Genomic DNA, 18,118 nt, shown 5'->3' on the forward strand with positions numbered 1-18,118 from the left:
ACTTTATCTCTAACTTAACCCCTATCTAACCCATGGGTCTCTTCGAACATTCATTGATTTGACCATGGTTATCCCATTAACCTTTGCATAAGAGTTTACCCCTTGGGTAAAAGCTTTATCCATCGGTTAACCCTAACCTAACCCTAACCACACCCTCCTAGGGTGACCCTCATGCCTTCTCAGGCATTTAATGCCTCTTACATCCCCTCTCAAGCCACCTCTTTGTTGACAATTATCACCATTTCATTGGTGAAAATTGTAAACATAGATTGACTAACTTTCAATCCTAGCCCTTGTTAAGATTTCTAAATCTTAACCATCCATTTCACTATTTCTTCTATTTAAATAGGACTCACTTTCGTCATTATCCATATCCAAGTATTCATGCATCTACACTATAGTCTAATTATATCAAGCATTTAGCCTCTCTTTGATAATAGCATTTTAATAATTTAGGAATAGCATTTTAATCATGAATCATGTTAGCATAGCTAATTAGTTTCATTATCATATCATCATCTTTATCATAGCTCAGAATCATATCTTAGTAAACTTTGTTAGATCTAGAATGCATTGCATATAGATCATACTATCACTCATTCTTGGAGTTGTCATTCCTAAGTCATTTGCTCAATGATCTGAGAACAATCGTTGACTTGAGGGATCTTGTGAGATAGAGAAAAATGAGACACATCTTGGGGAGTTAACTTGTTTAAATTAGTTTAAGCCTAGTTGGTCTCTGCACTCAAAGGTTTCATTGGTATGTTAGCTTTTGATCTTGATTTTCATATTTTGATTACACTAAATCTTGCATACAATTCTCTATCATTGTTTTCTCCTCATACTAGGAATGGTTTGAATGTCGACATAAATTTTGCATCCCGAACCCATTCCCACTCTTGGTGATAAAGCCTTCTCTTGGTTAAGTTGTTGCCATCAGAATCTCCATCCCAAACTTCCATTCTTCCCTTACATATTCTCACATTACCCATTTCACATCCTCCTTGTTTCCAACTCCAGACACCAAGAAAAAAACACTGAGGCCACGTTCATGTTCATGCAGTATTTAAACTCAAGGTTCACGTATTCCTCCTGTAAGAACTTGTCAACAATACTAGAAAACACATATCCTCTATCTTGAAAATGTTTCTCATTCTTTCTTCCAAAATCTTCTGTATATAGGCAAGATGTTGCTTGTTCATCACGAGAGAAAAATTAGCCTTTATTTTTCGCTCTAACAATCCTTGCTAAACCTCGACTCTCATTGCAAACACCACAACCATTCTTCCTCCACTGCCTTCCAAAAAGAATTGCTACAAAACCTCCTGTGCGTGAGCATTTAAATAAAAATCATTATTAATTAGACCAATTCCTTCACTTTGCACATATTTGCCACCTCTTTCTATAAATGCATAGTTGGACCTCATAGATCTCCTAATGACTGTGTACTACAAACTGCTCTCATCCACTACACTTCAAAACCTACTCACACCTTCACATGCTTGGATAGACTCCTGTCCCATTCGTCATTGCTTAATTTTATTCTAACTTCACTAGCTAGTTGCAACTGTCTAAAGTCATCCCACCATTGCATCAAATTAGCATTTCTATTAAGACACCCCCAGTTTGATAGTTTGTCCACCTCCCTATTTTCTTCTCACTTGATGTGGGAAACTTTAAATTCTTGGAATTGATTTAATTTGGATTTAATGGCCTTGATGAACTCGTTTGTATTCCAATTCTGGGCTTCACCTTTGCAATTTATGTTACTATCACTTGGGAATCATCCTCAAGTGTAAGCTTAGAATCCAAGAGCCAGGAAGCAAGATTAATTGCAAGAATAATAGCTTGAGGTTTCACCTCATTGTTAGTTCCTTCTTCTAGTTTTTGGGTATTGATTGAAAGATTGTTTCCATCTTTGTCCCTTGCCATGCATCCCACACTCGAAGGGCTAGGATTTCCTTTTGACACCCCATCAAAATTGATCTCAATCCAACCTTTCTACGACCTTTGCCAAACAACTTTTACATCATATTTCTGAGTTGGATTAACTGAAGAAGGCCCATTAACGGGCTAAAAGAAGTGGTTGGAAGCTTCAATTGATACGAGCTGTGAGCTATTTTGAATGTGTTTTAATTTATTAAAGTTTATTAATATTTAAATTCTAATAGATAATAAAATAAAATTACCATTTTATTTAATTATTTATTAACTTGGTAAGTTTATTATTTATTATTATTTTTTTACATTTCTATTTTTATTAATATTTTGATAAATATACACAAACAAAATAGTAAAGTTATGTGTGAACACATAAATATAGTAATAAGTTAACCTTGTCTTCTAAGTTACCCACATTAAGCCTAAATTTATTCTTCTTATTATCTATCCATCTCTCTCTACCTCTTATCTCTTCCTCTCTCTCTATATCATTTCACATCTCTATCTTTATCTTAATCTTAAACTCTCTCTCCCTATCTCATTCTTCATCGCCTGACCCCCCCCCCCCCCCCCCCCTCCATATCCCTCTCCTTCCCCATCTCCGTCTCCATATGCATCTCAATCTCTCTCTCCTTATCACTTTTTCTCTCTCTTTCTCTTCCCCCCTTATCTCTTCCTCTTTCTATCCCTATCTCTATCTCTCCATCTCTCTCTCCCTATTGCAAACATAACATTACTTTGTTAACAATGGAAGTTTTGTGTCAATCATGTTTAGATACCTGAAAGTGGATGCATAGTCTATTTGAATCTATCACTTTTCCAATGAGCCGTTTATTGCACAAACAACATCATTTTCTAAATGGCTTACCAATTCAACTCATGCACTAAACAAATCTATGCATCTAGTAGACTAGAATTTGTCCTAATTGACCTTCTAAATGTTTTGAGTGTACCCATTGCACACAAAGATACAATTGCTTATATATATATATATATATATAATTAAACACCTTAAGAAAAAATTCTTTGACCTTTATTAATTTTTTATATATACACACGTGTTTAATAGCACAACTTTGCACTCAACTTGACCTTGTTTCATTATAATAAGTTAATTAGAAAATTAGCTAAGATGGCGTGATCTTTCAGCAGACAACTGCAAAACATTCTCGCTCTTGCTTGCTTGTCAAGGCCAACGAGCTCTGAGGGCTACTTATAAACGTGCAAATTAAATGTGCTAGTAGTCGTAACGGTAATCTTACAATTTTCACTGTTGTTTTCTTTTAATTAAGGTGGAACTATTTTGTTGTTTGTTATGCTAATCAATTCTCGGTATTTAGCACCGTCCTCAGCGTCCACAAACAAACACGGATTTGTCTTGAGCGTCAATTCTCTGTATTGTCCAGATTTTGGAACTATTGTATTGTTTGTTATGCTAATCGATTCTCGTATTTAGCACCGTGCTCGGCGTCCACAAACAAGCACGGAGTTATCTTGAGCGTCAATTCTCTGTAGTGTGGAGATTTTCAAATCGCAAATGATCTAGATACCCAAATGGTAATTTTGTGAGGGTTTTAAAAACTTTCTTATAAGGAGTCGCAGTTGTATTTATGAAATTCATGACATAATTTAGAGCAAATCATTCATTTTGTTACTGCAGTAAATCATGATATAACAAGATGGCGAAACAAACAAATTGGTGGAATGAATTAGACTGCAATGCAAAAACTAGTGGTTATTTGAAGTCAGAAGTAGAAAATGGTTCCGCTGGAGGGATGGGATTAGCGAGCTATGAAACTGAACCTGAACAAGCAATATGTGGGAAAGGTTCAGTGCCTGATGAAAATACTTTGGCAAATTCAGCAAACAGTTCACTACCAAGAGAGCATGACATGGTACTTGGACAGTCAGCACCCATTTTAGGAGAAGAAGAGAGTGCCCATTTTAGGGTTGGCCCTAGTGATCCAGTTGGGCAATTGCATATGAATGCTTTAGGGTATGCAGTTATGAGAGGGCATGAAGTTAATGGAGCAGCTGGGCACTTGATGGGCATGGCAAGTAGGGGTGGTTTTGTGGAGCTTGCTACTGAGCCTGAGAGAGGAGAAGATTTAGATGGGGAGGGGAAAGAGAAAGATGAAAGGGATCATGCTGGAAAGAAGAAAAGGGCAGAGCTGTGGCAGGATGCTGAAATGGATGCTCTTGTCCGTGCCTATAGGCATATCCATTTAAAATTGATGTCTGCTGGAAACAAAGGGAGGCACATTTATAAGACTGCTAATGAGAAGTGGACGGAAGTCAGGAACTTGTTGCTTACAGTTGGAGTGGATAGGCAGCCGAAAGAAATCGAGCGAAAGTGGTCCAATTTGCTCACTGCATTCAAGCAGATAGTTGATTGGAACAAGCAGCCAGGACAACAAAGTTACTGGGAATTGGATGAAGCATTTAAGAAGGAAAAAACCAAGGCTAAAGAATTACCTGCAAGCTTCCGCATGCAAATGTTTGAATCCATGGCGGAGTTTTTGGGGGACACAGGTTGCAAAAAAAATAGGCAAAGTAGTCATTCTAGTGCTCAGGCTAATCTTTCGTTGATGGGAACATCTAACAATTCTGATAGTTGTGGCAGTGCAGCAACTTCAGGTTATTTTCTTTACTCCGAAGAGATAATGTTTTTAGGCACATTTAAATTTCTTGCATATCCAAAACAATCTAAAAACCTAATTTCAGAGCCATTCAATGTCTCATATAGTAATATGGAAATTATAGTCTGAAAACTAAGATGATAAGATTTGATACTCAAAACACATGTAAAAGGGAATCACCGTGCCAGTAGTTTCTGAGGATGGTTCTTTCCGTGAATGTTCCTATGTCACGCACTCTTGCCCATTAAAAGAGAGATCATCTATGCATTTGGAAGTCAATTGATTTCTGTATATTATATGCAGACAAATTTTATTTATGTCTAACCAAACTCGCCCTTATTTCATACAGACATCTTCTTTGGTTGGTGCCGCAAGCCTGAATTTGGATTTGTTGTCCGATGTATCCCTAAGATAACATATACGTAGTAACCAAGGGAGTGGTTAGTTTCATGGCTTAACTTATTTATGAAAGTGATATATCAGCACAATGAAAAATATTAAATTAAATAAAAGCAGCAGGAACAGCACCACCATAACCCTCGGGAAGCATGTTTTTTAATTATTAGGAAACTGTCATCATTGATTCAATAGGTAGGGCAACAGACATGAAAGCTACACATGAGGGATTTGTGGAGGTTTAGTCATTAGAAGAGGATAAGATGTCAATTTGAATGCACAATGCTAGGTCAGAAATTGCACATTAACTCTATTTATAAATACTTCACCTTGAAGGATTATTTCAACAGCTGACCGTTGTTGCTTTCCCATATATTTATTTCATAGCCATATGTTTCACATTTCTTTTGTTTCCTTTCTCATTCAGTTATTTCTCCGCCATATACTTCACATCTATTTTGTTGTACATACAGAACAATCTGCAATGTTTGCCAGTCATCAATTTATCTAACTCCATTTTTATAGTAGGTTCTCATGAAGGTTTTACATTTACTTGAAGACATCTAGAGCAAGAAATGAAGCATTTAACCATGTTTTCTAAGAAACATGAGTACGAGGCTCATCAGATAACTAGGGCAGTCAAACAAGAACAAAGAGTTTTAGTATCAACATTGGTACCCACACAAAATCTGTAAAATTTTTTAAGTGAGAAAAGGGATTTTCATGATTTAGGCCGACCTACAGGAGAAAACAACTGTGACAGACCTGATTTTCCCAATTAAGGCAGACTTGGCCTTCAACAATAATGTCATTGGTATATTAATATGACTTAGGGTTATCTATCATGTCTCATTCATCCATAGCAGTCTTCTTCTGCAGGAGCAAACAAAACAGTAGGATAACAGAACAGCAGTCTGAAATCCTTTCCTAACACATAAGGTAGAGCATAATCAACATATTGCGATCAGACTGTTGGTTGAATAAGTCATCCAACTTGAGTTTAAAAATAAAAATACTCAAAAGAATGGTGCCACCTTTGCAAAACCTGGCCTAAGTTAAGGGAAAGCTAGTTTTAAAGCATGATTGGCCTATATTTGTCAGTCTTCTATTTTGATTGTTACAGTTCTTTGAGGGGTTTTCAATACTTCAAGGGGTTTGTGATGACAGCTGAGTGATATACAGGTCTAAAATGGATGTCTGACAATATATGAAGGCAGATTGGCACTAGTTTTTGCAAGGTTTCTTCTATTGACACGGTCTCTAGTATTCTACAGCAGCGAACATAAGGTTTTTGGTCACTTACTTTAAACAACAGTCGAGCGATGAAAGATAGTAGCATATGTGACTTTGTAATATCCGCATCAAACTGAAAACTGCGTTTTTTGTCTTTTTAAAAATTGAATCCTTTGATCAGCAAAAGAAGATAAATAAAGGGAGTATTCATAAGAGTTACGGTTTGCTTTCGTGTAATCTCCAAGTCTTAATCTTTTAAAGCTGTCATTCAAATAGTGATGTTGGCTGTATGTGACAGTAATTTTGGTAGAGTAACTGTAAGATATCATAGTGGTTTTACAAGTGTTCTCCAGCTGCTAGGATTTCATCATCATGTGTAAAGCGGATCTGAGGGTGAAATGTCAGGGTTTCATGGTAACTTGCTGTAGTTCTTTGACCATCTTTCATTGCTAAATTTCGCAAAAGCTTTTAAATCCTTGTTTCCAGCCTAGATGCTTTCAAAAACTTTAGATTCAAATCACCAGATGGTTTGGTGAAATTATTAGTTGATTTATCTGTCCAAATTCAAAGCATCAGCGTTTGCATAGGAGTGTTCAAGTTGTTTGTTTTCAACAATTTTCACACATCCAGAGAATGTTTGCCGTATAATAGAGACTCCAAAAGATTTGACAAAATTTACAAGTCAAAGGTATTTTAGATTTTCAAAAATAACTTAAGTGACAAAATTGCTATTTTTTCAGAATGGATAGAGATTTTTTTTTTAGGTCTTTGTATTTTATTATTCATTTTAGGGTTTAGATTACTTTAAAAGTTTTTTTATTTTTAAAGGTCCATAGGGTTGCTTTAAAGTAGCACTTTTATGGGATTATTGATTTATCATCGTGTTAGACTTATGCTGCAGAGATTTTCATTCAAGTTGAGAACTTAGATTATTGTGTTGTAGGTGTGAGAATTTGTTAATTTACCAATAAAGAAGATCTGTGTTTAACCTTGCATAATATCTATCTACTATCCTTTGGAGTACCTTTGTATAGTTCTAGGTTATTGTTGCTTTTCTTTCTCATGCTTCTTTTATTGCTGTCATTGATATTGTTTCCTTTGTTCAAATGCAATATTTTTTTTAATATGAATCTGCTGATGTCTGCTTTAACCGGTAGATAATATTGTTGTTTAGTTGCATAACAGAAAAACTCATGGTGAGATAAAGTACTTTCAGTCTTGTGCTTTATCACTGATATTAGAAAAAGATAGATCTAGATTGTTTTCAGCATTTGGTTTACATGCAAAACCCCTAGAAAATTAATTGTACAGTGTGCATAAGTAGCAATTTAGTTTATTTGTTTTAGATTTTAGGAGTAGATTAGATCAAGGACCCTTCCCCTGCAAACTTTAATAGAGGATTTCTTCATACATTGTCCAGATTGAGTTGTCTTGGAAAGGACATGTTAAAATGCTAACAAAGATCAAAATAACAAGATTTAAGGAAATATGAAGCAACAGAGTATCAAGTCAAACTTCATTCTCCCGAAGAAGATCTAGATGATCCTTTATCAACCAAATATAGGTTGGAATAAAAAATGAAGAGTGGTGTTGATTGTATCCAATCAAGATACTCCCATGGACAGCCATTTACTAGGTGATTGTTAGGTTTATTTAGATAAGGATTAAAGAATGCGCAGTTGAAGCTCCATTCAATAAAGTGGAAAGTTCCGCTTTAGCAGAACACTCACATGCATCTAAACATGACATTTGCATTGAAAAGATGAAATTACTGCTAGAGAGGACACTTTTATAAAAGAAGATTAAAAGAGGCCATTGAAATTTGCAAGCACCCTAACAAACTGAATAAGGATGATGATCTACGGTTAAGTGAATCCTAGAGACTCGTCATTCAAAAACTGTGTAGTGGCCTCCCATCTATAGGAGATCCTAGTTAATTGATTCCCAATCATTTTAAATGTGTTTTTTTAACTAGTGAATTCTGTGCTTAACCAGGTTGAGCTAGTGGGATCACATAAGGGGCAACCCATCCCCAGCATTCCAAAATGTCTCACCATGGACTAATACATCCAACACATCCAAATGTCCACTATGGGACTGGAACAAGACTTCCTTAGGAAAACAATCAAGCGACAAATAATTGCACAATGTGTCCATGTGCCATTTAAATGTGGTGTTTGCTACATTATCAAATTAAATATAATTTATGCTTTTCTAGTTGGAGCAACTTGGCATATATTGTGTCATAAAGAGTCTCTTAGCTGCAATCTAATACTTGTCTGACACAGGGCTTATTGAAGCATCTTCCTAACTATGGACTACAAAAGCCTTAAATCTCTTAAAACTTAGACTCGTTATTTAACATTGGTTTTTGTGCTGCAAGACTGATAAGCACAACAATGTATACATTGCTGGGAAGGGCCTGAAGAATCTCTTGGAGCTAACTATAATATTTTTACGCTAGACAAGCTCATCAAACAAGATAGAAAAAAAATTGAAGTATGTTCTTTCAAACAAATGTTGCATGCTTTTTTTGGTGTTCTTTATTGTTATCTCTAAACAACTACAAATGTGGACCTTAGTTCTCATATGGTGTGATGAACCGTTTCTCTGCCAGTTAATTATAAATAAATGTAATTATTATTAATTTCAATAGATTGACCCTATGGGCCAACATAATGATCTTTTATTTTTATTATTAATTTTCCAATAAATTTCTGGTAGCCTGGGCTTAGGTGGGTTATTTTTGAAAATAAAGTTTTTTTGTTTAGGCTGACCCAGTTGATGTGAGCCGATATATGCAAGTGTCTTAGAATTGAAGGATCATGCTTGGATGATTAGTACATTGCCTTTGTACAAACAGATTTAGCATAAGAAAATGACCAGAACAAACAAATACAGATATGACACAGAGTTTATCTCATTGAAAACTCTTTTGGGTAAAAACCCACGGCGTACAATAGTAATTATTATCAGAAATGGGCACCAACCCAATTACAACCAAGAGCACCAACTCGAAACACCAGGGGCTCCAATCTCTATTTGAGCACCAACGCAAAAAACAATGACTAACTGATTTGAGAGCATGATTACAAAGATAAGACCTCTATTTTATGCAACAGTAAATAAAGAAAAACTTTAAGACATTGTACATAAACCAGTCATTATACATCAAGACTTAGTACATTTTCATCTGCATTAAAAGCTCAATCTCCAAGGATTGACACCACAGGAAGATAACAAAACTGTCTTCTAAATAACATTTGTCAAGTCCATCAATCATCTCCAGCCATTTAACCAAACAATCACTTTAAATCTGTAGCATGCTCTCTGGTCTGTAAATACACACACTTCCATAGTCTCACTCCACTCAGATTTCTAAAAATAATACCCAGCACCACCTCTTATCAAAACCAATCTGATAACTCTACATCCTTCATTTTTGAACAACACATGAATCCCCTATATTCACGTTTTTTTTGGAAAGACATAGCACTCTGCAGAACACTTATCACCCATATGCTGATGAAGATATCTTTTTAACTATCAAGATTCTACACCAAACAATGCCACGTTCTCACTTTCGATTTTATCCAGCAAATGATTGATTGCTAAAAATCATCTGTCAATTCCCGATAGTTCCAGCTGTAGAAAATGACACTTCTAAAGACAATACAAGTCGAAGACTCCTGCCATGAATACGAACAACATAGAAGACGTTTTTCATCTTTTTTTGACGGAACCCGATAACCTACCACATCCTGAAAAAGAGTTACATCTTTTTCAAAAAGACACAAAAAACACACTCATGTGATTCGAACAGAAGAGATTAAACCTTAGCGATAATTTTTTGCACCAAAAAAAATTAGCCCGTCCATACAATATTTGAAGATTGTTCAAAATATTTCTGAAAAATCCCATCTTTAAAAAAAAATGGCTTATTGAATTTTCATCAGATAAAACCAAAGAAACGGGACTCGGACTCGGCTCGGACTCGGCAAGGCCGACTCGGACTCGGACTCGGACTCGGGACTCGGCGTTAGACTCGGCTCCAGACTCAGCTGGACTCGGGAAAGTGAAAAACTCAAGAAATTTAGAGATTTTTAAAGATTTAAAACTTGTTTCAGACACCCTTTATTGAATACACCTTAAAGACACAAAAACATCATTAAACTTGGCTTATTTGATTACATACACAAGTATACATCAATCACATAAGCATAAACGCAAATTGTAGCTGAAGAAAATAAGAAACATAGATATATAAATATTGTCAAATGTATACAATATTACAAAACTCATGGAATAAAAAATCCATGTCAGCATATGATCATCATCAAATGTTTCATACAAATACCAAAGGTAAATAGTAAATACTAAATACAACTACAAGTGTACAAGCCTATGGCTGAGAGGGCCGTGCACCCTCTCGCCCTGGCCCCCTGCGAAGGCGTTTAAAGTAGGTCCTGGATGATTCAGCAGCCATAGTCACACCCGTGACACCATGCCATGCTCACCAACATCAGGAACGACTGTGTCATGCTCACCAACATCAGGAACAGCTGTGTCACTCTGAGTCTCAGTATTTCCTGTCTCTGCTCGTGCTCTCTGCTCCTCCTCTGCCATGGCTACAGCCTCAGCCTCTATATCTACCTGGTCAATCCAATCAATGTCATCATCACTAAATACAGCTGTAGGAGTCCCAGGAGCTGTCTGATTCTCATTGGCCCACTCTGCTTCAATATCAACCTCATCTAGAATGATAGGAGACATGTCAACTGTTGCATTCTTTCTCATTCTCAGGCGGAGGTTGTAGTGAACAAAGACGAGATCATTCATCTTCTCCACAGATAATCTATTGCGCCTCTTGGAGTGTATGTGCTCAAACATACTCCAATTGCGCTCACAACCTGATGCGCTGCATGGTTGGCTCAAGATACGAATGGCCAACTTCTGAACATTTGGTGTCTCTAGGCCAAAAAAGTTCCACCAATGATCTGAGTTTGAAATGAGAAAAATAAATAAAATCAGTGTCACTCATGAACTCATTTAACAAGTTACAATATGGTATTGAATAAAACTAAAATTAAGCCTAACAATTTATTTTTACCTGGCATCATAGTTGTCCTAGCGTGTTTGGCGACAGGACGAGAGAAGGTCTCCCCTTGTGCATCTGAGAACATCTGTAGCTCTCGAAATAGGTCTATCTGAGAAGTACCAGCAGGTCCCATCTTCTCCATGATTGCATATAGCCCATTAAGGACCTCTGCATCAGCCTTGAAAGAAGGGATAAAACGGGATGCCGGATTCAGATAATAGGCTGCCGCATGGATGGGCCTATGTAGCTGATGATGCCATCTCCTATCAATGATCTCCCAAATGGGACCATACTTGCTCTCATCTGCTCCATAGACGAATTTGATGGCCTCCTTCGCCCTATCCATGCCCTCATATATATAGCCCATTGCGGGCTTATCTCCATCCGCAACTCGCAACAAAACCACCAAGGGCTTAACAAATTGCAAAATTGAAAATATTGTGTAATTTAGAAAAATGAGCAAATAAGAGAATACATATAATAACTTATAAAACATGAAGCTAAATTGTAGAATTTATAAAAAAATTACCTTCACTATCTCATCACAAGGGACCCAAAAGCCTTGCTCATCAAAAATGCAGTCTGCCATCTCTATCCCTGCAGGGGTGGTAGCATAGGATGAGGAAGACCACTCCTCACCAACAATCATACGTCTCAAGGCAGGCTTAGACCTAAGCATGGACTGCAATGTGAGGAAGTTTGTGGCAAATCTTGTGATTCCTGGATGATGCAACTCCTTCTGCTCTGTGTATTGTCTCATAAGAGCCAACACCCATGAATGATTATATACAAATTTGCAGACATTTCTTGCCCTTTCTACACATCTCTTGACCCATGGGATTTTTCCAATATCCTCCAACGTGAGGTCAATGCAATGAGCAGCACATGGAGTCCAAACTATAGATGGGTGCCTCTCCATCAATAGTCTACCTGCAGCAACATAATTTGTTGCATTGTAAATTGTAATTAATGGAGGTACAAACTACAAGATAGTAATTAATTTGCAAACAAAATTAGTTTGTAATCAAAAGTTTACCCGCAGCAACATAATTTGCTGCATTGTCGGTCACCACCTGTACCACGTTCTCCTCACCCACATCTTCAATCACCTCCTCTATCTGCTCACATAGGTAGGTGACATTCTTGCAATGGGCAGAGGCATCAATGGACTTGATGAAAACGGTGCCCCCTGAAATAAAAAAATAAAGCTAGGTCAATGATCATTCAATAAACCATTGGATAAAAAATAAAAAATTAAAGACTATATGAAACTAAAATTAATCAATCACCTGCGGAAGAAACAAGAAAATTAAGGAGAGTTCTATTTCTCCTATCCGTCCAACCATCAGTCATGATGGTGCAACCTTTAGTGCTCCATATGTGACGTTGTTCATCTAAATCCTTTTTCACATCATCCTCCATTTGAGACAAAATGGGTCCCCTCAAATCACTCTCACTAGGGGCTTTGAACCCCGCCCCGCATATGGTAATGGCATCAACCATTTGTTGCCAATAAGGAGACCTGTCGCAAAGAAACTCAATGAGATAAGTTAAGTATAAAAATTAAAACAATCAAAGTTATCAAACATAAAAGTAAAACATTCACCTGGCTACAAAGAATGGAATACAGCTGTAGCTCCAAAACCTGCCAATTGCCATTTTAGCAGCATCATGGACCTCCTTGTTCCAACCCATGCCCTCAAGCGATGGTTGGGACCCAGGACTAGTGTGAGGCACAAAGAAGGAATCCAACCTAGATTTACGAATCCTAGGTCCAATGGTAACATTCCCACTATGACTACTAGTGGTAGGAGCATGAGAAGTGGTGGTGGCACTGCCACTTATAGAAGCAGAAGCAGAAACGGAAGCACCAGCAGTAGCAAACTGAGTGGGACGATATGGAGGTAAGGAAGAAGGGCCTCCAACACAACCTAACTGTGTCCCTCTTCCTAAAACTGTCTCTCTCCCAATGGCCGCTCGATCCTCCTTTTGTTTCTTTTTTCTTTCAATCTCCTCAACCATTACATAACAATCACGTATGGCCTCAGAGACTGCTTTTAGGCATGGTTCGGCATCATGTCCACGCACACCAGCAATATGGTATTTCAGCGTATATATACCTCCATGGAATATTGTTTTGCAAAACATACATTTTGTTTGCCCCTTTCCTTGCCCTGGAAAATCCTCATGATATTTCCAAGTAGGGTCCTTTCTCATGGGGGGTCTAGAAGCCGAAGTAGACATTTTAGGATAGTTTTGTGAAAGTTGAAGTTGAGGCAAATAATAAAGTGAAGTTTGTTGCAATAAAACATTACAAATACAAAATAAAATTAATACATACATTCAAAAAAACTAAAGTAGGGTTTGTAAATTTTTTTAAAAAAAAATTGTAGGGTTTTTGTAGGGTTTGTCAAACCCTACAATTTAAAAATAAATAAATTTACAAACCTTACATACAACCCTACATAGTACAACTACATACTACATGCTACATACAAATTACAAACATACAAAAGATCTTGCATACAAGAAAATGTAAAACTTTCAAAATAAATGAATAGAAAATGGAATTTTTGCATATAAGAAACAAAATAATGTTAAAAAAAACAATCTTACCTCTTACAACAAGCATGAAATGAACTGCAAACTCTTCCTATCCAACTCTTGATGCACCAAATCGAAACACAATGTAGCTCCAATGTGACAAATTGAAGAAAACTTGAGCTTCCTCCTTGCTGGTTTTTCTTCTATGCACCCTTGTTTTTCTTCCCAACTCACTTTACTCTTCCTTTTTTTGCAAGTGAATGAAATGGAAGTCACTTTTAGGGCTTGAAGACAATTAACATTAAAAAACGGATTTAAAAAAACTTTACAAACTATTTTTTTTTTGACTTTTTATTTGCTGCCAACGCCGGCCGAGTCCAAGGCTCAGGACTCGCCGAGTTTGGCGATTCTGGGCCAAAATTGCCAACTCGGCGAGTCTGGCGAGTTTACTCTCCAGACTCGGCCGAGTCCGAGTCCGAGCCCCTGGGACTCGTTTGGCTTGACTCGGACCCGGACTCGCCGAGTTTGGGCGATTTCGGGCGAGTCCCGTTTCTCTGGATAAAACATAGCTAACACAAAACTTTCTTAGCATCAATCTGTGAAACTCAACTCCAGCTACATAGAACAACAACTGTCAAAAAACGAGCTGTATCCAAACGAATCATAATCGATTCAGACTGTTAAATCACAAAGAAAGAAACGTTTTTTGAAGAGAAAAGCTGTGAATATCCACCTGTAGCCACATTTTGAAAAAAAATGACTCCAACTAACAAACTCAGAAAGATAACGGTCTTTGCAAGAAGAACATTGACCAAGAACAAAGTTGACAGATGTATAGACCACGCGACATGCTGAGTACACTTTTATTTCACTTTTAAAACCGAAACAAAAAGATGGAGGAAACAAACACCGTCGATCAGAAAGAAGAATATAACACGTGCCAAGAACAACCATATAGCCATATAGACAAACTTTGAATTTGGATCTTGTAACACCTGAGTGCAAGTCACACAGCAGACAAAAAGAGTATTTCTCTTGCAAACAAATCACATAAGAATGTGACACAAATGCTGACACAGAAATTGACATCAATGACAAAAAATTCTCTACAAGGTGTTGTAGTACAACCTAGTTTGTTCCCATTTCTGGGAGAAATGGTGCCACTTCTAGGTGCATATTTCGGGTGCAGCCTGGAGATATCAGTTTAGTGTGAGCCACATAGATAAGATCTTGCGATGCTACCCAGCTGATGGGAAGCAATCAGTCATATGCTCTAGAGGAGAGAGGATTCCAAGCGATTAAGGAAGAAAAGATAAGGAATGGAGTCAGTTGTGGGCCAATTTCTACGGATTCAATTAGTTACCACTGGTTTGCTTCCATGGGTCAGGTCGGACTGTGGGCCAATTTCTGTGAATTCAATGAGTTACCACCGGTTTGCTTCCATGGGTTAGGAACAGACTTACTTTGCAGTGTCTTTGACACCAACAAAGTAACAAGCATATCAATTAGCAAGAATCCTTCAGGACGATCAGATTTTGAACATTCCTAACCCTAACAAATTTTGCAGTTCGAATTTGGGAGGACAAATTGTGTCTCGTAACATCTTTTCAGGTCACATATTGTTTATAGATTGCAATCACTAAGCACACCAATTGTATGAAAGCAAATTTGGTTTTCTATTTTGAATATCATAGATGATTGGGCTATGAACTGATGAAACAAAAGTATTGAGGCCTCCATATGTGATATCTTAAATTTGGAAAAATATATTTGATGTTTCTGTTCGTTGAGTTTATTACGAATCTAAGGTGATACTTCGATTTCATAAATTTTCTGTGTGGTGTTTTTGAGTTAGCATATTTCAGTGGTATTAGAGCTCTTAGACTTGCCAGCCTGTGGGTTGCTTATGAGTGACAGGGAACAATGCTACCAGTAGTGTGGGAAGAAAAAGGGTGCCACCATTGTGGATAAAGAAGAAGAGCATTCCTAGGAATTCGTGAAGGATATTAGAGATTCCATGGGGGAGATGGTCCAACTATTGAAGGAATTGGTCCAATAGCTGAGCAATGATAACAAAAAAGATGGGAGTTGTTCTAGTGGAGAGAAAGCTTTAGGAAAGGAGAAGGTCTCAGCCTTAGCCAACACGAGGACCTTCAGGGCAAAATTTTTTAGACAAGGATACAGCAATAAAAATGTTGGAAGAACGACATGAGTCTCAAGAGGATGTATCAAGATTTTATGATGCATACTATGCATTAAGCCCTGCCATACATGTAGATCTGTCTTTTAGGGACTGCTATGAAATGAAGAAAGCAGCAGGGCATGGGAGGAAAGGGTAGAAAGAAAGGATTGTAATGTCCCTTTTTAGTAAAAACTAAAAACCCTTATTTTTGCACTAAATCACCATTTCCATGTAAAACAATAAATGGAACATGATGCATACCTGTTTGAGATCCTGTAATAGGTTAGGAAACCATTTAAATGTATATAATTAATAATATGAATCTTCCAAGAAAGACAAATTAAGCATAAATTCTCTAAACTTAGGGTTAGGAACATTAACTTAACCATAGTTTTTGTCCAATTCCTTATCGAAGCTCAACCATAAGAAAGTGGGAGTAAGGAGGAACAATAAGGTGTCCAAGAGACCACCCTCTACCTTAGGCCCAAGAGCGGAGTGAGAGCTAGAGCCCCCTTGGCCTCATGGGACCATTAGTCAACTTCCATGAGGTGCTCTACCTAGTGAGGTATCCTATCACAGTTCCCTTCATCATCTCCATCCTTATCCTTCTCTTGTGGTTAGAATTCCCTTAATTCAATAATCAACCATGATAGTGTTTGGAAAGATACAATAGGGTGTCCTGAACATCCTTCCCCTCTAAGTCCAAGAGCAGTGGACTCTGTCTACACCCCCTTGGCCTCATGCGACCATCGGTCAACTACCATGAGGTGGTCTACCTAGAGGAGGACCTCATCACCATTCTCCCTCCTTGTACTTATATTACTATCATGGTAGTTTGCTCAATACATATAGTTGTATATCATTGATTGTTCTTTATGCCAGATATAATAAGAATTATGTATATCATTCATAATTATGTAATTATAAATAAATTCTTATTGCATTGTTTATTACCAAGAATGATACGCCCAATGTAACTGGCCACAAGGTATTGTATAATATTATAGACATTCGATCTGCAATTATACTCTATTATGCTATAAAGTCATGAATAGGGAAGAGCATACCAGATGTGCATTAACTGATAATATGGTTGTAATGCTGGCTGGTCCTTTATATTTCTAATTTCTCACAGTTTGCCTAATGTAGCAGTCTATTGTATATTTATGTCTTAGTGTTCTGCTGTTCTTGATCCCTTCAGTTCGCTGATTATTGAAGACACTTCTCCTTTATCAGAAGGTCATTATTTATATTTATCCTGTGATTTGATAATCTCTGCTGTGTATGCTTCTTCCTTTCTTTTCCATAATCCCCATGCATACCACCAAGAGCAAGGATGTTACTGCCTATAACTTAATAACAGTTCAGATCTGATCTGATCTATGGTGCTGCCACTGAAGGATTTTGATTCCTTTCCTTTATATCTCTCAATGTGATGGAGAGGTCACACCTCTTCATCATATATGCCTTTTGGCTAGAGACACACCCTTTCACCATTAGCACCCTTTGAAAGAGTGCAACTCTTCATTATTTCTGCCCTTTGAAAGGGACACAACCTTTCACAATCAGATCTGCACTTCTTATTTAAATCAGATCTGCACTTCTGATTTCCAAATTATCCCCGTTCAGTGAGGTTCTCTTCTCCCTTTTATATCTCATGTTTGAGGCAGTCACAACTTTTCATTTTATGTCTTTTGACCATTCATTAATTTAATTAAATTTAATTATATTCTTTTATATTTTAATTTTAATTTTATTATTATTATTTATTAATAAATTCTATTTCAAAGTGGGGACATTACAAGGACATTCTACACCGGTTGGGAAAGGTTACCATTGGGACCTTTGAGGTATTTGAAGCATAGTTCCCAGACTCGGACTGGGCTCGGACTCGGCAAGGCCGACTCGACTCGTGACTCGGCTATGACTCGGCAATGACTCGGCAAAATAAAAAGACCCTTGAAATTAAGAGATTTTTAATGATTTAAAACTTGTTTCATGCACCCATTATTGAATAAAGCCCAATTATAATGTGTGCTAGCTTGTTATGCCATGAAAGGCATGCTGGTAGAGTATCTACTTGTT

At 37.2% G+C, this 18,118-nt stretch overlaps 1 protein-coding gene across 4 annotated transcripts in view; it reads left to right on the forward strand.

The window, feature by feature from the left end:
- The first annotated feature begins 3,152 nt into the window (after positions 1-3,152).
- The window catches only part of LOC131034873 (uncharacterized), a 240,508-nt gene continuing 225,542 nt past the window's right edge, over positions 3,153-18,118 (forward strand). Inside the window, exons 1-2 of one of the 4 annotated variants that reach the window (XM_057966471.2) lie at positions 3,157-3,498; positions 3,602-4,578. In XM_057966471.2, the coding sequence (XP_057822454.2) occupies positions 3,621-4,578 (958 nt within the window). In that variant the 5' untranslated portion in view covers positions 3,157-3,498; positions 3,602-3,620. Of the gene's footprint in view, positions 4,579-18,118 lie in introns of all 4 variants that reach the window. The other 3 variants (XM_057966473.2, XM_057966472.2, XM_057966469.2) reach the window with 3 other exon arrangements.

Source organism: Cryptomeria japonica, chromosome 10, assembly GCF_030272615.1.
Source record: "Cryptomeria japonica chromosome 10, Sugi_1.0, whole genome shotgun sequence".
In the NCBI taxonomy this organism is placed as follows: Eukaryota; Viridiplantae; Streptophyta; class Pinopsida; order Cupressales; family Cupressaceae; genus Cryptomeria; species Cryptomeria japonica.